This window comes from Silene latifolia, chromosome Y, assembly GCF_048544455.1.
Source record: "Silene latifolia isolate original U9 population chromosome Y, ASM4854445v1, whole genome shotgun sequence".
In the NCBI taxonomy this organism is placed as follows: Eukaryota; Viridiplantae; Streptophyta; class Magnoliopsida; order Caryophyllales; family Caryophyllaceae; genus Silene; species Silene latifolia.
The window spans coordinates 1,772,629-1,800,546 of record NC_133538.1 but is presented as its reverse complement, the minus strand read 5'-3'; the positions used below and the strand labels follow the sequence as shown (position 1 = coordinate 1,800,546).

Sequence of the window (27,918 nt, the reverse complement as noted above, 5' to 3'; positions counted from 1 at the left end):
CAGCTGGAAGGATTTTTATATACTCATCATGTTAGAAGTGGTCTGCAACTGGCTGACCTGATGACTAAAGCTCTTGGAAAACAGGAGCATCATTTCTTTGCACCCAAATTAGGCTTTAAATTGTACCAAGATGTTCCATCTTGAGGGGGGGATGTGGAATATAGGTTGTTAGTATAATAGGTTGTTAGGTTGTTAGATTAACCGACTTAACTAACTACCTATATATACATATCATGTAATCAGTTTATCACTTATCAATTTACAGAATATCATTCATCTCTTTTGTTCTTTCTCTCTCTTCCTATCTCTCCATCGTTCTCACATACAATCATCTATTATTCATCATGATCTAGTTTGATCATAGTTCATATACTTTCAGTGGCACGCAACTCGATTCTTCATTTTACACGGAGCGCCCTTTCGGGTTTTCACTCCATCCTCAGCCACATCCCAATCTTGCCTAGGCACTCTTTTAGGGTTTCACCTAGCCGAGATTCATTATTTTCTTTTTCTCAACTTTTTTTTGTCAATTTGTTCTCTCTTTTTTCAATTTTTATTTTTTGTTGAAATAAATAACTGAAATAAAAGCACAAAATACTAGTATAAATAACTACAAATCGGAACGATTCTCCCTCCCCACACTTGAATGAAATATTCCCCTCAATGTTGCAAGGACACAATAAAGGGAAAAGGAGAACAAATCTCAATGGAGAAAACATGAATGACTCACGACATTATGTCAATCCTCAACACCACGTGGAATATAGCAATCATCACACCTCCTCCATTAGCATCCTTAATAAGGCACAGTAAATCAAGGCCAACAAAAGAAAAGAGTAACCAACGAAGACTAACGTCTCTTATTACTCTGATCCTAACCAATGACCAAGTACCTCTAAAACGCACCATGGTTTCTCCATACCATAGACTCTATCCTACCCATCCAACCTTCTACATCTCCCTTATTATGTCGCCAAACACCATAAACCAAAGCAATTCCGATTGCTTTTTTTTTTGAATTTTCCCTTTTTTTTTTGCACAAACAAATCTATGGGTTGCCTCCTAGAAGCGTTGTTGTTTAATGTCGTTGGCTCGACATCTCGCAGAATGGTGAACTACCCGACTTAAGATAGAGTTTAGAGATTTACCTTTTCAAGGGAATGGATGAGCACTTGATTTTATATGTATAACTTATGTTGCTCTACCTGAGAATTAGATTATCAAACCAAGTCTTACCCTTCATTTTACCAGCCTCAACATCTTTGAGATTCTCCCATAAAAGGATACACCTTTTCACTATAGGTGGAGAGTTCTGCAAAACTTCATAAGCTTTGCTCAGAAGTGGTGGCTTCTGGCTTCCCATAGAATTATGGTTAGTAGCAATAGCAACAAAGAAAAAACTATAGAATTAGTTGAATTAGGTGGATTAATTTAGAATTTAACCATCTTCCCATTAAACTCTATAATCAAGGAACCCTTTGGAACATCAATCCCGGTTCCTGCGGTCTTTAAGAATGGTCGACCCAATAAAATTGGGATTGCATCAACCTCTTGCGCCATATCCAAAATATAGAAATCTGCTGGAAAGACCAATTGATCGATCTACCTTAACCATTACATTCTCTACTACTCTTCTAGGGTGGACACTAGACCGATTAGCAAGGTGGACTACCACCCTAGTACTATTTACTAAACCAAGCTTAAGAGACTCATAAACATGGTAGGAGACAACATTTACTGACGCCCCTAAATCTAACATGGCTCTTTCGAACCTTGTATCACGTAGGGTGCAGGGTATAATGAACATAGCCGGATCACTACACTTTGGAGGACTCTTAAACAAAGCCGACAAAAATTCACTAGCTTTACCCCTTGGCTTTTTCAAACTACGTTCCTTTTTATTTCTTTTAATTGTACAAAGTTCTTTTAAAAACTTTGCGTACCTAGGAACACTTTTAAGCATCTCAAGTAAAGGAATATTTACCTCACATTTACGAAAGGTTTTGTAAATATCAGTGTCATGCTCCTTCTTCTTGGTATCTTTAAAAGCCTCGGGAAAAGGTGGAAGTGGCTCATATGAAGGCATGGATGGTGTCACGTCCTTAGAATTAGATGCATCTTCTTCCCCTCTGTAACACCCCCTTCTTACCCGGCCAAGATAATGGGAGGAAGTTACCATCTCGGTTTCTTGAGGCAGTGTTTCAAAACTCTAATTAAAGAACAACTTAGATAAGTAACAAGTTTAGTGATTTACAAATAATTAAATGATTAATAAATTTAAACTATATGTAGATATCCGTATTTGTCGATATCGGGATTTATAGAAAACCCAACAAGTACCCGATGATGATAGGACGATGTGTATTGATAATGAACTCCACTCAGTTGTGGGTCAATTTGTGATGTAGGTACAAGTTGATTTTATTTAATCGGCTTTATTAATGAAATTAATTTAATTGATTAAATCGGTTTTTAATTGATTAATTTGAGATTTTATCGTCCTAATTTTAATTTAAAATTGTTAGTTTGCGTTTTATTGAAAATAAAACAAAATGAGACTTTTTTTAATTTCTAAATATAATTTCTTAAATTAATTTTTGAAGTTGATTTCAAGGTTCTATGTCGGTTTAAAAATTGCAATTTTAATTTGATTAGAAAAATCAATTCTTTAATGACGGTTTAAAGGCGGTTCTTTCGCGCGATTTTTAAGACGATTTAAAAGCGTATACCTTATCCATTGATCCTATGTTCGAATCCCACTGCCAACATTAAATCCGTTCTCTTATCTTTCCCAAACCATGGCTAACTACACCCTTACCCAAACCCGTGTTTAAACCATGCCTAAGGCTTAGCCCCACTTTATGCACCCGAATCCTTCATCCACGACCTGACCCATTCACCCGACCTGCATCCAGACGCAACCCAACCTGCCAACCAAGCGGTACAACAGCTCAAACCAGAACCGTGCAACACCCACCTCGTAAACGTTGTTTTTTTGCGGCTTAATGTGTCGAGCTACATGCCTCAAGCTTAGCCGAGCTTCGTCCTTGCTTTCTCCCCAAGCTAGCCATCTCGTATTCCTTCCATAATCTGCCAAATACCTACACAAACCGACCTTCCAACTCTCCATATATTTCCTTACCAAAAACTTCCTAACTTTTTAGCCAAGAAAATGTGTGCTCTATATCCTTCCTTCTCCATATCTCTAACCTATAAATACCTGCCTCTATCACCATTCATAGGGGACAAAATCACAGCAACATACACGAAAAACTAGAGAGAGAAAGAGCAAGAAACACACGAAAACTGTCCCGAAAACCCGCAAAAACAAAGCGGAAACTGTTGGAGCTAGTGTCCTCCACAGTTAGTGTGATAACATATATAAATCTCTTATAGGTTCATAAGGGTATACTTCGTATTTTATCTGTTGATTAACGATTACTTAATAACGGTTGGCTTGCTAGAAGTTTGACGTTATTATCATACAGATGGCGGTGATCAACTGGTCCCTAAAAGTCACACCTAAAGGATGTGTATGAGAGATGTGATTGTATGAAAATATAATCACATTGATGCCTGACTAAAAGGTTAGTCCATGTATTTGACTAAACAGTTAGTCAATGTGATGATGAGACGATTATTTAATTCAATTAAATAATATTAGCTGAGACGAATTAACTATTAATTCGTAAATTGAATATAAACTGTTATATTTAATTAATGTATATAATGTTAGCTTAAACGAATTAAGATGTTAATTCGTAATTAAACGTAACCAGTTACATTTAATAAGCAAATTATAAATATGCGATTTTATAGTTAATGTATATATTGTACGATATTGTCATAATAAAGGATGACGGACCGGTATTAAGTGTGTGGACTTATTAATACAGGACGACATAAATGACAATTTATAAATAAATACACAGTATATACCTTTTAGACTACTACCTAAAATAAGAAGATTTCCTCCTTATTTTGGTAGTAGGTAAAACCGAAAAAGAGGAAAAAGAGGAGAAAAATATCTCCTCTAATTCCCCTCCTTTACACGGTTTGATAAGAGGAAAAGGAGAACATTTTTTTTTACCTACTTCTCACTTGACCTAATTCTCTCATCATTCACACAAAAAACCCTAAAAATTAATTTACAATTTTGGGGATCTATTCTAGAAAGAACAAGGGCATTTCTCATAGCATCTTGGGTGCAACGATTAGGCAAATATCGATTTCGATATTGTTGTTAGGCTAAATTTCTAGGACCAAAGGTTGATTCTTAATCTATTCTTTTGTTTATGTAAATTCGTTTATGACTAGTTTTCATATTTATAATTTTGTTATATTCCGAATATTTATAGAGGAAGTATACCGATATTTCCACAGAAACATCACCTTCAAAATCCGCTCAAACCACGACAAAACCTCCATTATTCCTTCACAAATTCATCATAAGCCATACACACAAACCCAAAAATCATTCACAACCTTCATATACGAGTTTTACACCCTGTCCTCCCCCATCTACTAACATCACTGTAGACCATGCTCACAACCCGCCTAGTTGCCATCGTCATCGGCTCCTCCAATCACCCCGACGCCGACAATATCACGTCCCACCCTTAACAGCCCCAATCTACTGCCGAGCTGCCGCCATCAAAACCTTTCTAACCCTCTTAAGCGCGTCTTTCCGGCCACCAACAACCTCCCGTTACCTTGTCCTTTCCACCATCGTCGCCTATCAAATCACTAACGAATATCATCGTTCTCTCCTTTTCTTATTTATAAACTAAAACCTAATTGATTTTTGAAAACCCAATCGTAATACTGGCCTAATCGGAGAATTTCTAATCCGAAAATATCATTTTTGGCTAATTACAATTGGTGGTTTCGATGACGGCAACATCACGCCGGAGTTGGGTAACGAGAAGGCTAATACATGGTGATGTGGAGGAAGCACGGACGTTAGCAACTATTTCGGTTTGGTCTGATGTAGTGATGGTCGGTGATGTCCTCGTTATGGCGATGGTGGATGCTTACGAAAAATGGGAAGAAGGAGCTGTATGTAAGCATGTGTCGTCAGTTCATGTGATATGCACATTAGTCAAGCACAAATGACTTTGAGTATAACATTTATGGATTGTATTTTGTCACACTAGCTCTTGCTCGTCGTGTGTGTCATTTTTTTAATTGTTTGTATTCAACTTATTGGGTTTTAAATGGTGTATGTCAGTATTTGTTGTTTCACTGAAGTAGTATAGTACCATAATATAACATGTCGTTTTATATATATAGTTAAGGGTTTGTTTGGTTTAAGAAACTCTAAAAAAGTGTACCTACATTCTTAAAAAGTGTAGATAGAAATTAGGTAAAAAAGTATACCTAGGATAGAAAAAAGTTGTACCTACATACTTAAAAATTGTATATAGAATTCAGGAAAAAGGTGTACCTACGATAAAAAAAAGTGTACCTACATTTTTAAAACGTGTATATAAAATTCAGATAAAAAGTGTACCTACAATAGTCAAAAGTGTATCTGAGATTTGGTAAAAAAAAGTGTACCTAGTATATATATATTCTAATGTATCTAGTGCGTTCTCACCGAATGATCGTTCTCACCGGATCCTAAATCTATATATATATTTATATATAGGGTTGGGGTCAGGTGCGAACTAAAGTACGATGCAAACCGTACGAACTACTCAGATACACAGTATAATACTTCTGGATACACATACTACTATCCTCAGATACACATGGTATTATTGCCAGATACACATGTATCCCGTAGTAATACGATGTGTATCCGGGCTGGTATTATGTGTATCTACCGCTCCACCACGATCCACAAAGCCCGCCACCACATACCATCACCACTGCCACCGTCACCAACACCACCGCCAGCCTATCACCACCCACCACCACTAAAGCCGTCACCATCACAACCGCCGTCAGTCTATCACCATCACCACGACCACCGCTATCCTACCACCACCAACACAACCACCACCACCCCCACCACCACTGCATTACTCCCCACATACCTTATCACCCCACGACCACCATAATACTCCACAACCATCACATCTGACCACCATATCTGACCACCCCACCACCACGACTACTCACCCACGACCACCACATTACTCCGCTCACACCTTATCACCATTACTAACAAACAACTCCAGATCTGTAACACCACGACTCACCCCACCATAAGCCAACCCGCAACACCCCACCATGCGAACCTCCCTATTACCACTTCCGAACGTCGCCTTCACCACCAATTGTTTCCGGCACAACACAGACCCATAAGTCCATGACCACAGCCAACAGTCGCTACCCACCACAGCTAACAACGACCACCCCAGATCCGTAACACATCATGTGTAATACTCCGTAATTAGATAAAATTTATATTAATAATTAACGCATTTTAAATAATTAATTATAATATAATTTATAATTGTGAATAAGATGGAATAATGTATAATATAATAAAATAACAATTAAGTCGGGAATATGTGATGGGCTATTTGGACCCAGGGATGTGTGCTCGGAATTTCCGAGTAGTTTTAATAATAATAATAATAATAATAATAATAATAATAATAATAATAATAATAATAATAATAATAATAATAATAATAATAATAATAATAATAATAATAATAATAATAATAATAATAATAATAATAATAATAATAATAATAATAATAATAATAATAATAATAATAATAATAATAATAATAATAATAATAATAGTAATAATAATAATAATAGTAATAGTAATAGTAATAATAAAATTTTTTTTTATAATAGAAATAGTTACCTTAAAACGGATTTCCTAAATTGAAAAGGGATTAGCTTAACTTGTCTTATAAAAGGGAAAATAATACAACTAAATTGTCATAATAAATCTGGAATTTGAAGAGACAATTGGGGATTTAGGGAAACGAGACAAGAGACTCAAAATCAACAATTAACTCGAGGTAAGACCGTCTCATGTATACACTTTGCTTAACTATAACTCGTAAACCAGGCCACCATAGGACAAGCCGTGACCATGACCATGACCGTGGACCACCAGGGATTTACCAGGACCTACCTTTGACCACCAGGGGCCTCGGGAAAGGGGTGTTTTAGGCGGGTTTTGGGTGGTTGTTGGGGTTTGTTGTTAGGGTATGTCGAAAGGGGGTTTATGGAAATTCGACCCATGAAACTGGACCAAATAAACCTGGGCTAGGATGGGTTAGGACTAGGGGTGGTAGTCGACTACCATGGTTGTGCAAGTCTTGTTATGGGTGTCTTGAACAAGGCAAGGCAGCTAGGGCATGGTGGCTAGTCGTGGCTGGGTTGATGGTGGTGCTGGGTATGATGGGGGATGATGGTGACGTCTAGTGGTGGTAGTGGTTGTAAGTCAAACGTGAGTTTGTATGTCGCGTTTTCGGTAGTTGGTGATGCTAGTGGCTGATTAGGGCGTAAATTTGTAGGATGGTGGTGGTGCTTTGGCTGGTGGTTGTGGGTTGTTGGGGTGCCTCTGGTTGAAGGCTAGGGGTAGCTAGGTTGGATGGTGTCGATGGTGGCTTGAGGAGTCGGGATTTAGCGGGTTAAGGAAGGGTTGTCAAACACGATTTTTGCGTGTAGTATGTGGTTTGTGTTTGGGGTTGTGTTTTCACGGGAAGTTCAAGGGTATGGTAGTGAGTTAACTTGTTTATTTGCAAGACGGGATTTTAATAATAATTCGTACGGGAATTAATTAAGATAATTAAATTATAACTGAATAATTAATAATTAATAATTAAGTTATGCATATTATAATATTTTGTTAGGTGACGATTTGTGAAGAATTTATAATCCGGTTCGTGTGCTTTAATTATTTGGAGCGCTTTGAGCTGCTTAATTGGATTTGCTTGCCAGGTAGGAAACTACTCAATCTTATCTTATTTCTGTTATTGCTAAAGTTGGATTAAATGTATGAGGTGATGGATTGGTGAAGGATGTGTTTAACTGTTTACAACGATATTATTATCTTGCTGGATTTTTTGTCTTATGCCTTAATTCTATATCATGCTGGTTTGGTTATATTTCTGAGACTGTCATTATTATCGATTGTTGTTGGAGTTGGGAGATAAGTTTTGTGTGTAACCAAACTGTGTGTCTGTGTAACACTCCCATACTCCAAGTGCCTTACCAGGACCACTCAGGTATAAGGATGCCACCATCTCGGTTACCCGAGGCATGATAATCATAAGACAATGAAGAAACATACTTTATTAAATAAGTTTAAGTGATTACATTACAAAACCAACTGTAAGCAAAATACAACTGTTCTCAAACTATAAACCAACTGAAAGGAACTGTCCTAACAAACACAGCGGAAGACTAAGACTCTGATATGTGATGACTCCATCCCCAGCTAGATCCCACGCGTATCCAAGATATACCTGCCAAGCAACTGCTCACCACCACCGAATGGATCACCACAGTTTTTAAAACATTTAAACGGGGTCAGTACTAATCACACAACTCAATATACATCAACAATAAGATAAAAGACATAAATTGAATGACACACACACACACACACACCACCAACCAATTCCCATCATCTCAATACCGATCGTCCTTTGGACCCACCCGCCGATGGGGGACCGCAGCCATTCCCACCTAAGCCCCGCTCATCATACGAGCGATAACCCTGTCCATTAATGTGCACATCCCCTTTCGTGGCGGGTTCCACGAAGGGCGAAACTAGGGCGTGAGATCACTCCCGCAAGTGACCCCACTCAGCCGAGAACGCATCTCGAGAACCATCAACAAACACAACCACAATCACAATCACAATCACAATCATCATATCAAACAACTAACTACAAAGACATCACCAATATCCCATTATGGGACTAATACCGAGTAGGAAATCCTACCTGGAAAGCACAACACGCAGACGGTATCTACAATTTGTATCAAAACGGCTCCTCTACGAATTCTCCTCCTATCATACAACACATAGATGCTACCATTCAAATACTACTCATAAAAACCCCCAATTCCTAAATTAGGGTTTCATCAATCTTAACAAAACATTATAGAAATTATATTAAAAGCTTACCCTCGACGCAAGGAATCCAACGACACGAACTACGATACGAACCGACCGTCTGAACTCCGAGAATTGTCAAGAACGCGATTAGGAAGAAGAACTAGTTGCTTTCTCTCTTAAACAGGTTTTAGGTTTTGTAAAAAGTGATTTAAAACAATGACGAATATGTTTAAATACCTTAATCGCGTAAGTAACAAAACCCGAGAAAACTCCCCGTAAAACCAGGACACTCGATCGAGTACCCAAGGCACTCGATCGAGTACCCCCCTACTCGATCGAGTGCCCCAGCTACTCGATCGAGTACCCAACAGGTCAGAAACTATTTTATTCCGCAACTTGCCCATACTCGACAGAGTAAGGGCTACTCGATAGAGTACCTAAAGACTTATAAATACGGAGTATTACAGTCTTCCCTCCTTAAAAGAACTTCGTCCCCGAAGTTCAACCCATACATAAAAACAACCATACTAACTCGACCAAGACACAACAACATAACTAAGAACTCAAGAACTCGATCAAACAGAAAACATGAACTTTTAACACCCACTCCACCAACTATGTTTACTTCCCTAACATGACTCACGATATCGTATCCACCACATGTATATCTCTCACGACACTAACTCCATACATAACCAACTACCGTCCTCTCTAACGCTAGCTCCATAATATCATCCACTATCAAATCCAAAATCAAGACACTCATAGACATCAAACGGAATGTTACATTCTACCACCCTTAAAAGGAACTTCGTCCTCGAAGTTTACTCACGCTCAAAATCTCATCATCCAATCACAACACTACCGAGGTATTCTCGCATTCCTAACATCAAACTACTACAAGCACGTCCGTGACCTTTTAACACTATCAACCACAACATATACAAATCAATATCTTATGCTACACCAACATTCTACTTCCAAATATACTACCATATGAACAACCATCAAAATCTCTTTTATCGCATCCTACTCCTCTTAAGATAAATGTTACGTCCTCGTAACCTACTAATACTATATCCTTAGTTATATCTTCTCATTATTCTCATCATCATCACATGTCATAGATAATCACCTATACTCTAAACACTCGCCATGCATGTATCCAAGGCTCTCTTACTTAAACAATTCTCATACTTTAATTCACTCGTCACACCACCTAACCTATACCTCAAAATCTTTATCTTAACCCAAAACTTCAACTTTTCCACATTACCGCAACATGACATACCTCTCTATATAAACTATATGAAACTCCCGTCATCAAAAGCATAACTCACGATCCACACTTGTTACGTGCACTCATTCCAGACCCTCAAGTTCTTTCCTTCATTACCGCAAAACTCATACATAACTTAATATGACACTAATTCCCCCAACACCCTACACTCACTGTCCCAACAAAAGATTATGAACTCCGCCGCCTTCGGATCGTTACAACACATGTTCCACGAATCATTTTCCATTACCATGTCTACTAAAGCCTTATCTAGAACAAGATCAAAATTACTGTAACAACCTCTCACAACCGTATCCCATCAATAGAACATCACTATACCATGACAACAACGAAAACATATTCAACTCTATTGCATATCATACTCTACCTCATTCTTAACTTAACCTGGTAAAGAAAACATCAATAAGCAAGACAACTGTCTATATGTTCAACCAAAACTCACAAAGAACAACAACAAACAAAACAACAATCTATGTATAACTGGTATGCACTTTGGAAAACTCGTATCATAATCATCCCGCCGACTCCACCACAACCGGTGACGGCATCACAACACCGCCACCAACAGCCACACCGTAGTGCGAAAATACCCGCATCACAACACTAAATATCGTGCCCGGATCACCACCCGAGGCACCACAACCACATCGATAGACATCACAACACACACAATCCCATAAACACCGACTCAAAGATAACTTCTGAGACAAGAAAAACTTACTCAAATCTACTTTATTAAGTCACCACGCAACATATTATATGGATACGAGATAAGCATCTCATGAGCATCATCTCTACCATTTCACGGAATACACATGTGTTATTAATACACATAAAATTATAACTAGCCATGTCAATTAATCAAATTATTACCGTTTTGTATATCATTCAATTAAATTACCGTGTCCAACATATATATTCTGAGAACATTTATAAAACAACTTTATAATTATCACACCATACCACTTCTTGTGAGGTCAGAACCTCACCCAAACATTTACACATATCATAGACCCGTAATCACAACCAACTAGTCAATCCTGATCACGTAAGTTACCACTCAACATAGGTTACCGATCGCTCGAGCTTAACTCGTATACACCTCATAACATATTCTCCCTTTCGCATATCCATCACCCTCTGCCAAATGTAGCCACACCATTAATACTCAACTACTAACAACCGCCTCATATAACCACATCTTATACTCTTTCATAATTGTACTTATCAACGGTCTCCGCAAAATCAACCTCTTTAGAATTGTTACCTTTCTAATATACCATTACCCTTAACCACTAGTCACAAACCATAACACTACGCTGTCCAGGGCATCAAACCTCTTACACTCATCTCTAAACATCACGATTTGTTTCCTATCTTTGGTTGACATCCCAAATAACGAACATCCAATCCATTAACAAAATTACCTCAACATTCTTCCCAATACTATCCTTAATTGTATCATCATCTAATTCTCCACCAAAAATCTCGTATCGTGCAAATACTCCACCAACTTCGTACTCCCTTAATTCCTCGAAACTCATGATTAATCATGTTGTCCGAAACTTCGTAATAACTACTAACTTACTTACCCTTGATAGTATCATACATCTCGACGATTCCTTACTTTATGTCACATAACTCCGGTGAACTTTTTCTCAACTTACTTTTATCCTTCTTTTCTCGTTATACTCAAAAATACCATTAATAGCTCAGCTCCTTATTACTTCTATCTAACTCTTTAGTGCTCCGATTACCTTTTCATTGCTCCAAAACTCAAACCCCATTATTTCATATCGATATCATCTCACTCTTTCTTACCATAAATATTATTTTATTATGCCATTAATCACCCTTGCCTCTAGTTTATCCATAAAATCAACGTTCACTGTTCTAACAATTGCATCTCCTTTGTACCTCTCTAGAAATCAGAATTCCTTTTGTACCATTAATTGCCCAAGGAAATCACACAGTAGTTTCCTCTCTTAAAAAGCCAAATCTCCACCCCGCGACATGACTCCACAAAGTTCACTATATACCACTCTTCTCAACCCCTTTAAAACGAACTTTCATTATGTATATTCTTAACCCACACGGCTCTTAACTACCTCCCTCCATAATTCTTTACACATCTCAAGTTGTCACTATCCATATCCTTACTCTCAATCCTTTCGTTCTCACGTTCCTTAGACTCACATCATCCATTGCCCACATTCACTTACTTTTACGTTACTCAACACACACTCATATCAGTCATCTCATTTCATCTCAGAAAACATGCTCTATGTCTCAATTAAGCCATAACAATCTTCCTTTTCTTTTTCCACTATCTATTACAACCACGTATAACTGATGTCCTCCCACCGAACTCATACTCACCACAGGTGTCACTCACTACACCACAAGATTGGGTAACTTACGCGTCAAGACCAACATACATGTAAAACAATGCATAAAGAACGCATTGTTGCTTTCTCTCTTAAACAGGTTTTAGGTTTACTCCGGGAATTGTCAAGAACGCGATTAGGAAGAAGAACTAGTTGCTTTCTCTCTTAAACAGGTTTTAGGTTTTGTAAAAAGTGATTTAAAACAATGACGAATATGTTTAAATACCTTAATCGCGTAATTAACAAAACCCGAGAAAACTCCCCCGTAAAACCGGACACTCGATCGAGTACCCAAGGCACTCGATCGAGTACCCCCCTACTCGATCGAGTGCCCCAGCTACTCGATCGAGTACCCAACAGGTCAGAAACTATTTTATTCCGCAACTTGCCCATACTCGACAGAGTAAGGGCTACTCGATAGAGTACCTAAAGACTTATAAATACGGAGTATTACATACCGAGGCGGGATCGTGTGTGTCAGTATATCCACCGTGTGTCCGAGCGGGATCGTGTGTGTCTGGAGTATGACTATGTGTCTAGAAGTGGAGTATAACTCTGTGTCTAGAAGTGGGTGTGTGTGGTGGTGAGGAGTGGACAAAGTGTGATTGTGGAATCTATTTGCAGGTTTTTGTATCTTTATTCAATGTTTGGTTTCCTACTCAACCTCGTGGTTGACAGTGTATTCATGAACACCTGCGGTGAACCATTTTATGGGGAGCAGATTTGACAGATACTAAAGATTAGCTAACTCGGGAGCATCGCGATGAGAGCTCTACATGGACCGTAGTTGAAGTCTAGATCACATAGTATATAGTTATATCACTTTATTTATGTAATTTCCGCTGCATAGTTTATTGTAATGTTAAGGATTAAATTTAATCAGTTGGCAATGTAATAAAACCATTATTTCAGTTAAAGTTATTAATGTACTTTGGTTTGTTTTAATTTGTATCATTTACCTCGGGCAACAGAGATGGTAACAGTCATATTTATTGAGAATGTCTTGCTAAAGACTCCTAGATAAATGGGGGTGTTACATCACGACCACCAACCCAAGACGCACCCACATATACCATACGTAAGGTCACCCATTTCGAAAATTTCACTGCAAATTCATATATCTGGCATTTATAAATCATTTTTTTACAAATTTACCAATAAAAAACAGAAAATAATAAAGGGAATATCGTAAATGAAATTTACATGGAAGGAGACTTTGCCGGAAGTCAGTCGCCGGAGAAGGGAAGAAACGACGGAGAACATGGAAGAAATGATGTCGAGTATAGAGAAAAACAGTGGCCGGTGTATCGCCGGCGTCTGGATGGTCGGCGAAGGTATCGCCGTCGAAAGGTGGTTGGCGACTGACGGTCGACGGCTTGTACAGGTGGTGGAGGCGTTGGGTTTGGTTTGGGGGAATTGATGAGAGAGAAAGAGGATGAAGGGATAATATGAAAGAGGGAGTGCGGGAATGGATTAGTAGTATAGCGCGTGTGTTTGTGACAAGGTTTCTAAGTTAGTTCGCACAGTTCGCACCGAACTTTAGGTTCGCACGGGACCTGATTCTCTTTCTCTCTCTCTCTCTCTCTATATATATATATATATATATATATATATATATATATATATATATAGAGAGAGAGAGAGAGAGAATCAGAATCTCGTGCGAACTAAATTACGGTGCGAACGGTACGAACTTAATAATAGCCGTCAAATTGAAATAATAAGCAACTAATCTCGCTGCCTATTCAATCTCGCATAAAGCCAATAACGCATAAGTCAAAACCAAACCCCAATTTCACACCTTATCCTCTCGATTCTTCTACCCCTGCCACCTTCAGCCGTCACGGTGACCACCAACATCACCGTCGACCACTTTATTCACTAGGGCCCTCGTACGACAAACATTATCGGCAACCATCGTCGTTAGTTCTCATCCTTCTCTTTTCTTGGCTTTCTCTCTCCACTTCACGCAATCCTCGTCGTCGGCTCGTCGCCTGCACCACCACTCTTGCTGAATTTATTTCAACATTCAAAATTTTGGTAATTATTTCCCCCAAATTTGACCTAGTACGAAAAAATCGAACCTTAATTGGACGCTTTATTTTTACTTTTCATCTTCGACTTTTGATAATGGTTAATTTCGCTTCATCCATCATAAAAATTTTCATTATATTTACTTTTCATTAATATCATTGTTTTAATTAATTATGTATGTTCGATTATTGTTGAGTTCTTCTTTGTGAACTTTTCAGGTAGTTTTGGAAAAAAGTGCAAGCATCAGAAATTACAGAGCAAGACTCTCATTCTTCTGGTATAAAACTTGTCATCACATTACGAAATCGATTATTTATTTATAATTTTGTAATTTGTAAAAAAAAATTCTTGTTGCTGATGAGTTTATGCTCGGAAATTGGCGAAGTTTTAATACAATCACTTTTCTACAGCTTATAATAGTTCGAAAATTCTATTATTAGTTAGCAAATTATATTTTGCTTGTTAAAAAGTTGCTTAATGTATTTTGTGCGTCAATTTCGTCATTAATTAAGCTGGATTTTGTCGCCTTGGTGCTGAAATTGTTTATATATCGAGTTTCAACATTGCAGAATTAACTTGCACATTGTGTTTTGAGCTATTAAACATGTAAATATGCTTGATGTTTCGTCGTTAATTAAACTGGTTTTTTGTTGATTTGTTGTCGAAATTGTTTATATATTGAGTTTAAACATTGCAGATTTAATTATGCATTGTGTTTTTATCTATGAATGTCACATGACCTACATCATGGTTAAATGATGTAAATCTGTCAAACACCATGTGGGTTGAGGAAAGAGGATAACGTGGTTGTGGGGGCATTAGTTTGCTTCTATGAGGTCCTGAAATGTATAGCAGAATCGTCCATGAAATTGACAAAAAGCCTCGTAATTCGGCCATCTGATGACCGGAGTAGTCCCCAGCAATAGCCACATTGATGAATGAGTAAAAAAAAATCAATAATTAAGAACTATGAACAAATGCTTTGCTCTATTTGCGGCCGATCCGAAAACAATAAATTATGAAAAATTTGATTTTGAGGGAATTTGAACTCAAAATCAGGATAATAACGACATGAAAATAGTGATTTATTTGTCAATTTTTTCGGTTTTGTAGATGAATCGAGTTAATTTTTTTTTGAAAACAATGAAAGAGAAAGAGGATAGTGTCAAATAACTCAATATTAGATACACTGAGAAAGGTTGATGAGTGATATTAGAATTTTTAAAAATGTGTGGGAAATCTATTTTTATTTGATAAATTGTAGGATACATATCTATATCATTCTAGATACACATCTATATCATTCTAGGTACACTCCATCAGAGTGTCATATATACTCCTTTAACTTGCTAGCTAGATACACTTCTTTAAATGCTAAATACACTTCTTTACCTTTCTAGACACACACCTCTGACATGTTAGATATATTTCTTTATCTTACTAGATACATACACATCAATGACATGCAAGATACATTTTGTTACCTTGGTAGAAACACTTGTTTACCTTGCTAGATACACATATTGACAAGCTAGATACATTCCTTTAACTTCCTCGATACAATTCTTTACCTTGCAAGATATACTCTTTTAGCTTACTAGATACATCTTCTTACAGTGCAAATCTTATGAATTACTTAAATACATAAAATAGTAGTCTAGGTATACGTAAAATATTACTTGAAGAACTCATTCAAGTAATTGTAACAACTAACTTATATACGTTATTTACGCTGTACACACTTTGATTGGTGTATGGTTTAGCTTATGTTAGTGCATGTCTTTTAATAGATTAGTTACGACCTCATCCAAGCTAACCTAATCAGGACCACAATCAACAGTTTGAGGACGCAACTTGGAGAGTAAAACATTTATTTGCATTTTATCAAGTCCCAAAAATCAGCACCATAATATTTTTATTTTCTAATGAAGACGAACCCCTAGTTAAAGATTTTATTCAATTCTGTCATTAAACAAACTCGAAAATTGTAGTTTACAACTACTTGGTTGGTCATGCAGGTATGTGGATAATATATTGGTCAGCGAAAGGGAGAAGATGGAATGCTGCAATATTGAATACAAGTCCCCTCGGCAAACATCTCAAACCTTTATATATGGGGGCATTCTTATTGCTGGTTTTGTCGTATATTTTCTTCTCTAATCCAGTCCGCTGATTGTAGACATAACAATTGGCCCTGTAAGCCCACCTCTGTTAATAAAATGTTGTAGAGCCATTGCTAGTTACTACGCCTCAAATGGATCTTTTTCGCCATGTTTCGTTCGACATCTCAGAAGTTGGGCTACTGAGTCAAGTGACATTACTCACTTTTCTTTTGTTTGGACCTGATGATTTATTAAGGACGTGCTCGGGGAAGAGGAGATAGTGAGGCTAATACCCATTGTGTAGACGTTCATTGGGTCATTTCAGAGTAAATAGAACTATAAGAAATTGATTTCCCTTGATCATTTGCAAATACAGCGAGTACAATATATAGGAAACATTGTTTCCATAGTCAGTTTTGTCAACCCAATAATTTAGGAAGACCTAATCAATCTTTTCCTAAGTTAGGGGGATTTCAATCCCAAGAAATAAGCTAACTATAATTACAAATGTACGTAGTATAACAAAATATTCTAAGGAATATTTTATATTCTATTACACCCCCGCAGTCGAAACGGGAGGAGGACGGATGCTGAGACTGGATCGAAAATCGTCAAAAAGAATTTTTGGTAGACCCTTAGTGAATATATCCGCAAATTGATATCGGGACGGAACATGTCGGACTATAACTTCACCGAGAGCAACCTTTTCGCGCACAAAGTGGATGTCGAGTTCTATATGCTTAATGCGTTGATGATTAATCAGATTACCTGATAAATATATGGCAGAAACATTATCACAGTAGACGAATGTCGCCTTTCGAATAGGCCAGTGCAATTCCAGTAGTAAGTTACGAACCCAACAAGATTTGGCGACAACGTTAGCAACTCCTCTGTATTCTGCTTCGGCACTAGAACGAGATACTGTGGCCTGTCGCTTAGACGACCATGTGACCAGATTGACTCCCAAATACACACAATACCCGGAAGTGGATCTCCGAGTTTCCGGACACCCACCCTAATCGGCGTCCGTATAAGTAACAAGATTAGTAGCAGTGGACTCATTAATATGTAAGCCAAAATGAAAAGTGCCTTTGATGTAGCATATTATCCGTTTCAAAGCACCATAGTGAGCTTCCCTGGGATCATGCATATGGAGACATACCTGCTGGACGGCGTATGCTATGTCGGGTCTCGTAAAAGTGAGATATTGAAGAGCTCCCGCGAGACTATGAAACAGGGACGGGTCTGCCACGGGTGCACCAGCCGTGGCACTCAATTTTGAATTCGTGTCCACTGGTGTATTAGCGGGTTTGCAAGTCCCCATATTAGCCCGGTTTACAATATCATCATCATACCGTTGTTGGTGTAGGAAAAGACCGTGCTTGTGGCGAATAGCTGGTACTCCGAGAAAAAAATTTAAAGGTCCAAGATCCGTCATAGCAAACTCAGAGTGTAAAAGTCGCATAAGAGTAAGACGGAGCTTATCACTGGAGGTTGCTAAAATGATATCATCGACATATAATAAAAGGTAAGAAATATCATTACCATTCTTGAAAATAAAAAGAGAGTTGTCAGACCGACTGTGGGTGAAGCCAATTTTAGACATAAAAGAAGCAAAACGGTGGTACCACGCCCGGGGAGCTTGTTTGAGACCGTAAAGAGATTTCTTGAGGAGGCACACATGATTAGGACGGTCTTTGTCTCGGAAACCTGGTGGTTGGTGCATATAAACCGTCTCAGCAAGATGGCCATGTAAAAAGGCGTTTTTCACATCAAGTTGGTGAATAGACCATTTCTTAGACACGGCGAGGCTGAGAACAACACGGATCGTAGTGGGCTTGACCACCGGACTGAAGGTTTCGTCACAATCAACACCAATTTGTTGGGACCTGCCATTGACAAAAAGACGAGCTTTGTACCGCTCCAAGTCACCGTTAGCCTTAAATTTATGATTAAATAACCATATGCAACGGGTAATGTTAACATTCCCCGGCCTAGGTACAAGAACCCAAGTCTCATTCTTAATGAGTGCATCGTATTCGTCGGTCATGGCTCTATTCCAATTTGGGTCACGGAGAGCAGTGATGGGGCATTTGGGAACAGGGGAGAGCGATGTTGTGCAGAGGTCGAATGGTGTTTTGGATTTAAATATACCATGTTGGGCGCGGGTGGCCATTTGAGGTGAAAAGGTGGGTACGCGGGTGTTGTCGGGGCTGGGCAGATTGAGCAGGGGACGTGGCAGGCTGTGAGGCGGGTGGCGTGGGAGGAGTCTGGATGGGTGATGGAGGGAGAGTCTCGGTTGGTGGCATGTCAGGTACGGGAATGTCCATTGAGGACGGCCATATATGATGATGAATGTATGGCGTGGGGTCAGAGGGTATAGTCACAGGTGGTTTGGAGGCATTGTCAAAGGGAAATGTAGTCTCGTCAAAAGTTACGTGACGGGCTACAATAATTTTCCGGGTCTGTAAATCCAAGCACTTATATCCCCTATGGTTGTCGGGAAAGCCGATGAACAAGCATGGAATAGCACGAGGGGCAAGTTTATGAATTGTGGACGGGGGAATGTGAGGGTAACATAAGCATCCAAAAGTCCGTAAGTGAGCATATGAAGGGTCTCGTTGGTAGAGGGACGAGGTGGGAGAGATATGGTTGTTTGCTTTGCTAGGGAGGATGTTATGTAAATAGGTTGCCATGGCGAGGGCGTGGTGCCAAAGAGAGGAAGGCATGTGAGAGTGAAGAAGGAGGGTACGCATGATCTTATTTATTGTACGAATTTTCCGTTTTGCTTTACCGTTTTAGGGTGATGTATGGGGGCAAGAAAAGCGAAAGATAAGACCGAATTTGGCAAAAAATTGGTGAAACGAGTCATTATTGAATTCTCTACCATTATTGCATTGGACAGTTTTAATTGAGTAATGAAATTGTGTTTTTATCATGTTGTAAAGAGTGGTAAAAATGGAGTGAACCTGAGATTTGTGTTTGATGGGAAAAGTCCAAAGAAAATTGGTAAAGTCATCTAAAAATAACACATAATACTTATGACCCATTGAGCTAAGAACGGGTGATGTCCACAAATCGGTATGTAAAATATCAAAAGGACTAATAGTGTTTGACGTAGAATCGGAAAAAGAAAGTTTAACATGCTTCCCTAGTTGGCACGAATGACAAATGGATGTTAATTTAATTGGACGACAAGCAATAGTTTTATTATGACAAACAGAATTAAAAATAGTGTGGCCGGGGTGTCCGAGGCGATCATGCCACGTGGAAGACGATGCGGCCAGCAAGGCAGTGGGGTTGGCGGTGGCAGAGGGACGAGTTGGGATGAGAGGGCAGAGGTCGCCCGTGCTATTACTTCGCATTATCTGCTTCCCCGTCTTGAGATCCTTCACAGTGAAACCAAACGGGTCAAAAGAAACCGAAACATTGTTATCCATAGTGAATTTCCGAACTGAGACAAGGTTCTTAATTAGGCTAGGCACATGTAAAACGTTTTTCAGAATTAAATTATGGTGAGGAGAGGGGCGATGAGCATGACCGAGACCAATAATTGGAATAAGGGTACCATTGCCAACGACGATGTGACGATTATCACTCAAAGAAGAATAAGAAGAGAGCGTACCATTTGAGGACTGCATTTGTGACGAAGCCCCGGTATCCATATAGTAACCATCATCAGTGCTCTGGAAATTCAGAGATTGCATTGCAGCAGCTATGTCCGTCGGGACAAAAGCACCAGGCGCCTGAGACGAGAAATACGGTTGAGCAATAAAGGCCTGCTGCGGCCTAGGACCAAGAATACCTGCAGAGGGGTTAGCATTGGGGGCCGACCAGCCGGAGGTGGGGTACGGGCACGGTGGGGGCTGCTGTGACCAGGGTGAGAGAGGGACCCAGGTCCACGGCTGCTGCAGACCGGAAACAGAGGACTGTTGTCCGCGATAATTATTCTTATTATAATATGAATTAGAAGAACCACCATTATTATTATTATTGCCACCACCATGAAAATTAGAACCACCACCATGATTCTTACCTCGATAATTACCTCGATTGTTGTGTCGATTACCTTTGCCCTTGTAATTGTTATTTGAATTACCATTCTTATTGTTGTTGCCTTTAGTATTGGTGTCGGCAGAGGGATTTTGAGAAGTCAGCAGTGCCGTGTCAGGAGATTCTTTGGCAATACGGCTTTCCTCGAGGGTAAGCATTGACCGTGCCTTGTAGAAGGAGGACAACGGATCGCTTTGCTGAATGAGAGTCGCCACACTATTGTAACCGGCAGAGAGATGGGTGACGAGTTGCAGGACCAAGCGAGTCTCCGGAACAGGCGAGCCAACATTAGTCAATTGATCAGCGATCATTTTGAGTTTCTGGCAATAGGCGGACACGTTCGGGAAATTATCCATGTGGGTACTGGTAAATTGTTGTTCCAGAAAGACGGCACGAGAATTTTTGTTCTCGTTAAAGATGTCCTTAAGACGATCCCACGCGTCTTGAGCAGAGAGACCGGGTTCAAGAATGGTGTGAAGGAGATCAAGTGAGATCGTGCTATAAATCCACTGCTTGACAATAGCATCAAGACGATCCCACTGACTGTCTTTTTGAAGTGCGACATCTTTAGGAGGTGCAACATGATCCAGAACGTCGTAGGCACGAGCGGTATTAAGGAAAAGCTCTGCCCATGATGCATAGTGAACATTCTCGGCCTCAAGAACAATAGGGACGAAGTTTTTGATGTTGGAGACGGAATATGCGGGATGGAATGTTGATTTTGGATTGGCGTCATTAGTCATGTTGAGATGTCGACTAAAAGCACAAAGGAGAAAAAGATTGAAGCGAAGGAGAGTATAGCGGAAGATTAAGAGAGGATCGGGATTGGTAGCTGATACCATATAAGAAATTGATTTCCCTTGATCATTTGCAAATACAGCGAGTACAATATATAGGAAACATTGTTTCCATAGTCAGTTTTGTCAACCCAATAATTTAGGAAGACCTAATCAATCTTTTCCTAAGTTAGGGGATTTCAATCCCAAGAAATAAGCTAACTATAATTACAAATGTACGTAGTATAACAAAATATTCTAAGGAATATTTTATATTCTATTAAGAACTTACTCAGGGTTTCAACAATTTTAATGTACTTCATTGAGCTAGAAGGTTATATGAGTTGGTACTTTGATTAGTCATCCAATGGGTATTTACATACTTTTTGTACAAAATAAACCAGTGTATTTTTTTGTCAACATGTACCTCGATTTTGGTAAACTATAACAAAATAAGCCCCAATTCATAACTAATAATACATGTATAAACAAAATTAACCTCAAATGACTAATTTGTTAATTGTTGTTATGGTGATCACTGTGGTGAGAGATTGCGGCGGAGTCGGGGGCATGTATGTACATTAAGACAAAAGCATGAATAAATATTTTTCTTTAGACCATTCGCAAGCAGTGGTCGCGCTAATTAGGTCGCCACCCGGTTTTATTCTTAATCTCATTTTATTTATCTTGACCTACTTTACCCTCCCAAGCAGATGGTCATGACCTAGGTCATCAACCCAATCATTTTCCACTTTACAACATTCCCAATCATTTTCTACATTCTCTTTTCATATGAATTTTATTATTTTTAATTGTTCACCAATAAAACTTGGACACATATAAGGTCATAAAAGTGGTCAATTTTGTTCAAGTATGGTCACACATTGACCTTTTATTGTATTTGGTCACAAATTAACACATTTGATCACCAATTAATTAGCTTAATTAAGTCACTAACCATGACCAAGTAAGGTCATGACCAAGCAATTGACTTTGCTTGGGGATGGTCTTAGTATATCATGGGATGACTACTATTTGGATTGGATATAACATACGGACTATATTATATTAGAATTTTGATATATCACTTCTGGTGGGAATTTTTGAGCCGGGTAATAAGATAGCAATATACAAGTGAAAAAAAAATCCATCTGATTAAAAAAAGAGAAAATGTTGCATTGAAAATTAAACAATATGAAAATTTCACGATTTCATCTATTGTTGGGTGCCTCAAATGTAGTTGCATCAGCAATGTTTAAAAAAGCACATTCCTATTATGATATATCATGATTTCATCAGCCGTATCTTCGTTAACACAACCATAACTCGTATGGATCCAGTTGGACCGTTCATCTAAGTTTACATAGAGAAACAATATTCCCTGTTGATTATGCAACCTGGTACTGAGAGCTTAGACCAACCAAACCCTTATGAGAGAGACTCGGTTACCTAATCTCCAATCCTACTAAAAGCATTCAAATACATTAAGAACATCTGCAATAAATTATGAGGCATCCAATAGCAACAGCTTGTCGTAGTATTGGCTTCATTCCTTCTCCATCATTCAACTCATGCCATCTCAATACTATGCACTGTCAGTCTGTCACAGGAGAGTTCAATGACAATTTGAATTTCCCTTCAGACGAACCTCATTATACTCATCTGAGAATAATTTATCCTTATAGTTTTATCTTTTAGTGACACTGAATAATTTGATTGAGAACTAAAATTTATGACAAAATTTGTGAGTTCAAGAAGCGGAAAAAATCAAACAAAGATAAACCTGCAGGAAAGGAATATATGATAAGTTTTCTTCAACTTGCAGGTTATCATTAAAATTTTAATGCAAAAATAAAATGATTAGAGTGGAGAGGTATTCAAAAAATGAAGTAGCTCAATTTACTAACCTGCAAATCTTCTTCAAGAAAAATCAATGCAATGGATGAAGGGCAAAGCAACATAAAAGTTCCTAACCAAACTGATATCCTAGAAAATTCCGACCAGATTACACCAGGTATAAATACAATCAATTTAAAAGATCGTACGAAAATTGTAATTAATAAATCTTTAATGAAATGAATAATAAAGGATAACCGTAGTTAAACTTTTATAACAAATACCTTTCTTTATAACTTTTGTATCGAGTAACAGTATAACCATAGTAGTATAGACATTAATATATACCTTTCTTTATCTTCTTCGTAATTCTTTCCCAAGAGTACGCCTTTACTTGATTCAGAGGGCTAGAAAGAAACTATAGAAGTCGTCTTAAATGTACTAGATACATCAACTACACGTGTTACTACCTGATACACATGGTATAACTACCGGATACACATGGTATTACTACTAGATACACAAATCGATTTGTGTATCTAGTAGTAATATCATGTGTATCGGGGATGTTATTTGCATTTTGCTATCGACAATGTGAAGTATATCAAACGCTAGGTAAATCGGATGGTGCAGATAACACTTTTGCGTCACATGATATGTTTTTTGAGTTTTCTGATATGTTTGCTACTATAACCTGACTAATTTATCTAGCCAACTTCAAATATGACCATTTTACATGGAGAAAATTTGCTCAATTTATGGTCCTAAGTGGATCCAATCTTAACTAAATCAAATGGTTGACACCAACAAATAATAATTCACTTCGGAAAAAAACTTAATTTACAAAATAGAGGTACCTGTGTACAAGGCAAAAATTATAAAAATTTGTAGAGATTCAAGGAAGTTTCTTCCGATGAAAGTGTAACTCTTTATTGCATCAAGTTAATCATATAATAAACAAAAGACTAGTACAAGAATACACATCAGTTGAAACTTGACTACAACGAGAACTCAACACCCAACAAAGCTTTAGCTCCGTAGTAGGATTGACTGACTTGTATCATTGTCTTAAACAGTTAAATGACTTCAGCAAGTTCTTAAAATCTGACCTTTGGTACAGCAAAAATACTACTACATCTAAATCGAATGCATCAATTACCAACTACGAAAATCGACAAATCTAAGTAGTTTAAACATTGCACAAACTAAGCTCTCACATGATTCTGTACAACAGACCGACTGTTATTTCCCCTGACCACCACACAAACCCTGCCCCCCACAACCACTCTAGATACACATGTTAGCATCTCAGATACACATATCAATACTCCCGGATACACAAATCGATTTTTGTATCTAGAGAATTGATACGTGTATCTGGGAGTATAGTTTTTTTTTTTATTGAATTTTCTCATATGCAAACCTCAAATATTGATTATTGATTTCTAGAAGTTAAGTTTCAATCAACAATTTATTAGTCGTAGGAAAAAAAAAACTAACCACAACGGCATCGGTATTGCAGAGTTGAATACCCGATTGCATATTCTCCTCCACAAATCTTGACGCTACAAACCTGGTTTAAGAGATAAATGAAAATCCTATTTTATAACTCCGAATAAAACATAGTAGCAACAACAGTTTCAAACAAATATGAAAAACAACATTAATCAATCAATTCCTAGCCGTTTCACAATAAAGATTCAATCAAAACCCTAAAATAACTTTCCCAAATAGGTAAAAAACCAAACTTGAATTGAATGTCCACCAATTTTCCAATAAAATCAATCAAACCACAAAATTTTTACAAATTGGGAAATACCCAGATTATCGTTGTTAGTATTTTTTTTTTGCAAAATTCAATCGAAATACGAGATCTACAATAAACGAAGTAAGATTTCAGAAAACTAACTCTACCGTTGAAGAAATCGGAAAATTTAGAGCCGAAAAATACAATTCATGAAACTGAAGAAGTCGGAAAATTGACTGGTGAAGTTAATCCATGATATGGCAGCTCCATCAACGTCGACACCTCCGCGGTGCGCCGACAAGCTCCAGCCATTGCCCGGAGAACAGTGGTGCCTCGTCGGTCCTCTGGTGGCAGCTGCAAAATTGGTTGGTAGTGATGGTGTTGTGGTGGGTTGTAATACTCCGTATTTTGATAACTATTTATGAAAGTAATTTATGTAATTTAATAATTGATTAAATGACATTTCTAATAGTAATTATAATATGACGTTAATTAAATAATAAATTAATAATCTAAGTCGGGAATTGGGTTAAGCTTATAAGTGGATCTTGGGCCGTGTGCCATTGGTAATTGGACCGAAATTTATTAAATTGGTGTAAGTGTAATCGGGATTTATATTGGGAATTAATAATAAAATAATATGGGAATAATAATATATAAAGGTAATAATAATTATATCAATAATAATTATAAAGTTATGACAAATAATAAATTAGTTAATATTGTATGAGGAAATCCTATTTATGGTAAGATTAACATATAATAAAAACAAAAATAATAATAATAATAATAATATAATGGTAATTATAATAATGATAATTCCTATACTAATTAGAATAAGGTAAATTATGTAGTTTCCTAATTGACCTCGCATTCTCTATAATCCTACCCTATAAATACCCTATTAAATCTGAGAAATAAATCACAAATTAAGAGGAGGAGCTTTTGGAGACGGAATTAGCAAGCGTTAATTAATAGGTAACAATTTCTAATCTTGTTTTATTTTCTTATACCGCTGAATGTCAGACGATCTTAAGACGCTTAGAAACTGACCCAAACCTTGACGGAATCAGACCAAACTTTAGGAGGTAGTTCGTGGGGTTGTAAGGGTTGGAATGGGTGTAGTGGTGGTGTCTGGGAAGGCCTAGGGTGGCGGTGGCAGGCGCCTAAAGGTAGCTGGTCAGGGGGGTTACGGGTTTTGGTCGTGAGGTTTTTGATGGGTAATTGGACCCATAAACGGGACTGACTTGACCTGGGTTGTGCTGGTTTGGCTTCAGGGGATTGGTTCGACCACGGTGGGGGTGTTGGTAGGGTAGCTGGTGGTGGTTGGTGTTCGTGGTGGTCGGGATTTAGCGAAACAGGGGAGAGTAGGGGGTATTTTTCGCGGGGTTTAGGGCGTGGGTTTGTGAGTTTCTAGTGGCAGTTTAGTTGGTGTTTAGGGGTGAGTTAGATGCTCTGGGTTGCAAGCTGGTGGTGGGTAGGTCGGGTAGTGACGGTGGTGCCGTGTGGTGTTAATGGTAGCCGGGTAGAATAGTGACGGGTTATCGGTATTGGCCTGGTAGTGTTGTTGCTGATTGTTGTCTATTGTTGTTACGGTGGTGGGTGGAGGTGTCATGGGAGAAGGTCGGGTCTGGTGGTTGTGGCTGGGCTGGTGGTTGTGGATGGTCTGGTGTTTGTGGGTTGTCGAGGTGTCATTGTTGTTAGGTGTGAGCGTGTCTCTCGTGTGTGTGTGTATAGGAGTTAGTATATGGGTTAACATGAGTTAGTTGTGAGTTAGTTGGTTTTTGAATTATATTATACGAGATTATAATTGACGTAATTAATTAATTTATAATAAGTGAATCGAGTTTTAATAATCGTAAACCTTTAATAATTATAATAAATAAATTGGTTTGAATAATTTGTATACTAAAAGGAATAAATAAATAAATGAATAAATAAAGTTAGTAATTATAATTGTTGTAATTGTTATTATTATATAGGTGACGGAAATTGTGAAGAGTTTATAATCTGATTTGTTCGCTTTAATTATTGGATTGCGTAATTGGAGTGCTTGCTTGCCAGGTAGGGATAATCCTACTCAACTCGACTTTTAATTATCTATATTTGGTATGGTGAATTACTTACGTTAAAGTGGAATTGTTCATATGTTGAAATAGGAGAATTAAATTGTCTTGTGTTGGTTGTATTTAATAATATTGACACGGTGGATGAAATTGGAATTGTTTATATTGATAATGTTGACAGGATGAATTATGTTGGTTGTGATTGTGACTTATGTGTAAAGCTGTGCGACAGTCAGTGTACATTGTTGAGGGAGTTTGTACACTGGGAGATAGTAATATGTACGTTGTGAGGGAGGGGTACTATTACATATTGGCGGTACGTTGCTAAGGGAGGGGTACCAAAGTAATGTGAGCACGTTGTTAAGGGAGTTGTGCTAAGTAAAGGAAAGGAGCACGTTGTCAGGGGGTTGTGCAATGAAAGTGAATTGAATTGGATTGATAATTGTATGTTCTTGTTGTTTAGTTTTATTCCTACTCAACCTCGCGGTTGACTGTGTATTCGTGAACACCTGCGGTGAACCGTTTTATGGGGAGCAGATTTGACAGGTACAAAAAATTAGCTGACTTGGGAGCA

At 38.1% G+C, this 27,918-nt stretch overlaps 1 protein-coding gene and 1 long non-coding RNA gene across 4 annotated transcripts; both read right to left on the bottom strand.

Annotated features, from left to right (window-relative positions):
* Nucleotides 1–1,201: 1,201 nt before the first annotated feature.
* On the bottom strand, nucleotides 1,202–21,761 carry LOC141634526 (uncharacterized). The gene is made up of 5 exons (XM_074446665.1): nucleotides 20,088–21,761; nucleotides 18,029–18,805; nucleotides 17,570–17,881; nucleotides 1,944–2,209; nucleotides 1,202–1,400 (listed from the first exon to the last, which is right to left on the bottom strand). Exons 1-5 carry the CDS (start codon nucleotides 21,759–21,761, stop codon nucleotides 1,202–1,204), a joined length of 3,228 nt encoding a protein of 1,075 aa, XP_074302766.1.
* Nucleotides 21,762–22,880: 1,119 nt separating this feature from the next.
* LOC141627405 (uncharacterized) lies at nucleotides 22,881–25,697 on the bottom strand. 3 transcript variants are annotated; one of them, XR_012536980.1, is made up of 3 exons: nucleotides 25,446–25,697; nucleotides 23,603–25,104; nucleotides 22,881–23,478 (listed from the first exon to the last, which is right to left on the bottom strand). It is a non-coding gene; the product is annotated as an uncharacterized LOC141627405 (long non-coding RNA). The 3 variants fall into 3 exon arrangements; XR_012536981.1 differs by having other exon boundaries at nucleotides 22,881–23,681; nucleotides 23,880–25,104; XR_012536979.1 differs by having other exon boundaries at nucleotides 22,881–25,104.
* Nucleotides 25,698–27,918: the final 2,221 nt, after the last annotated feature.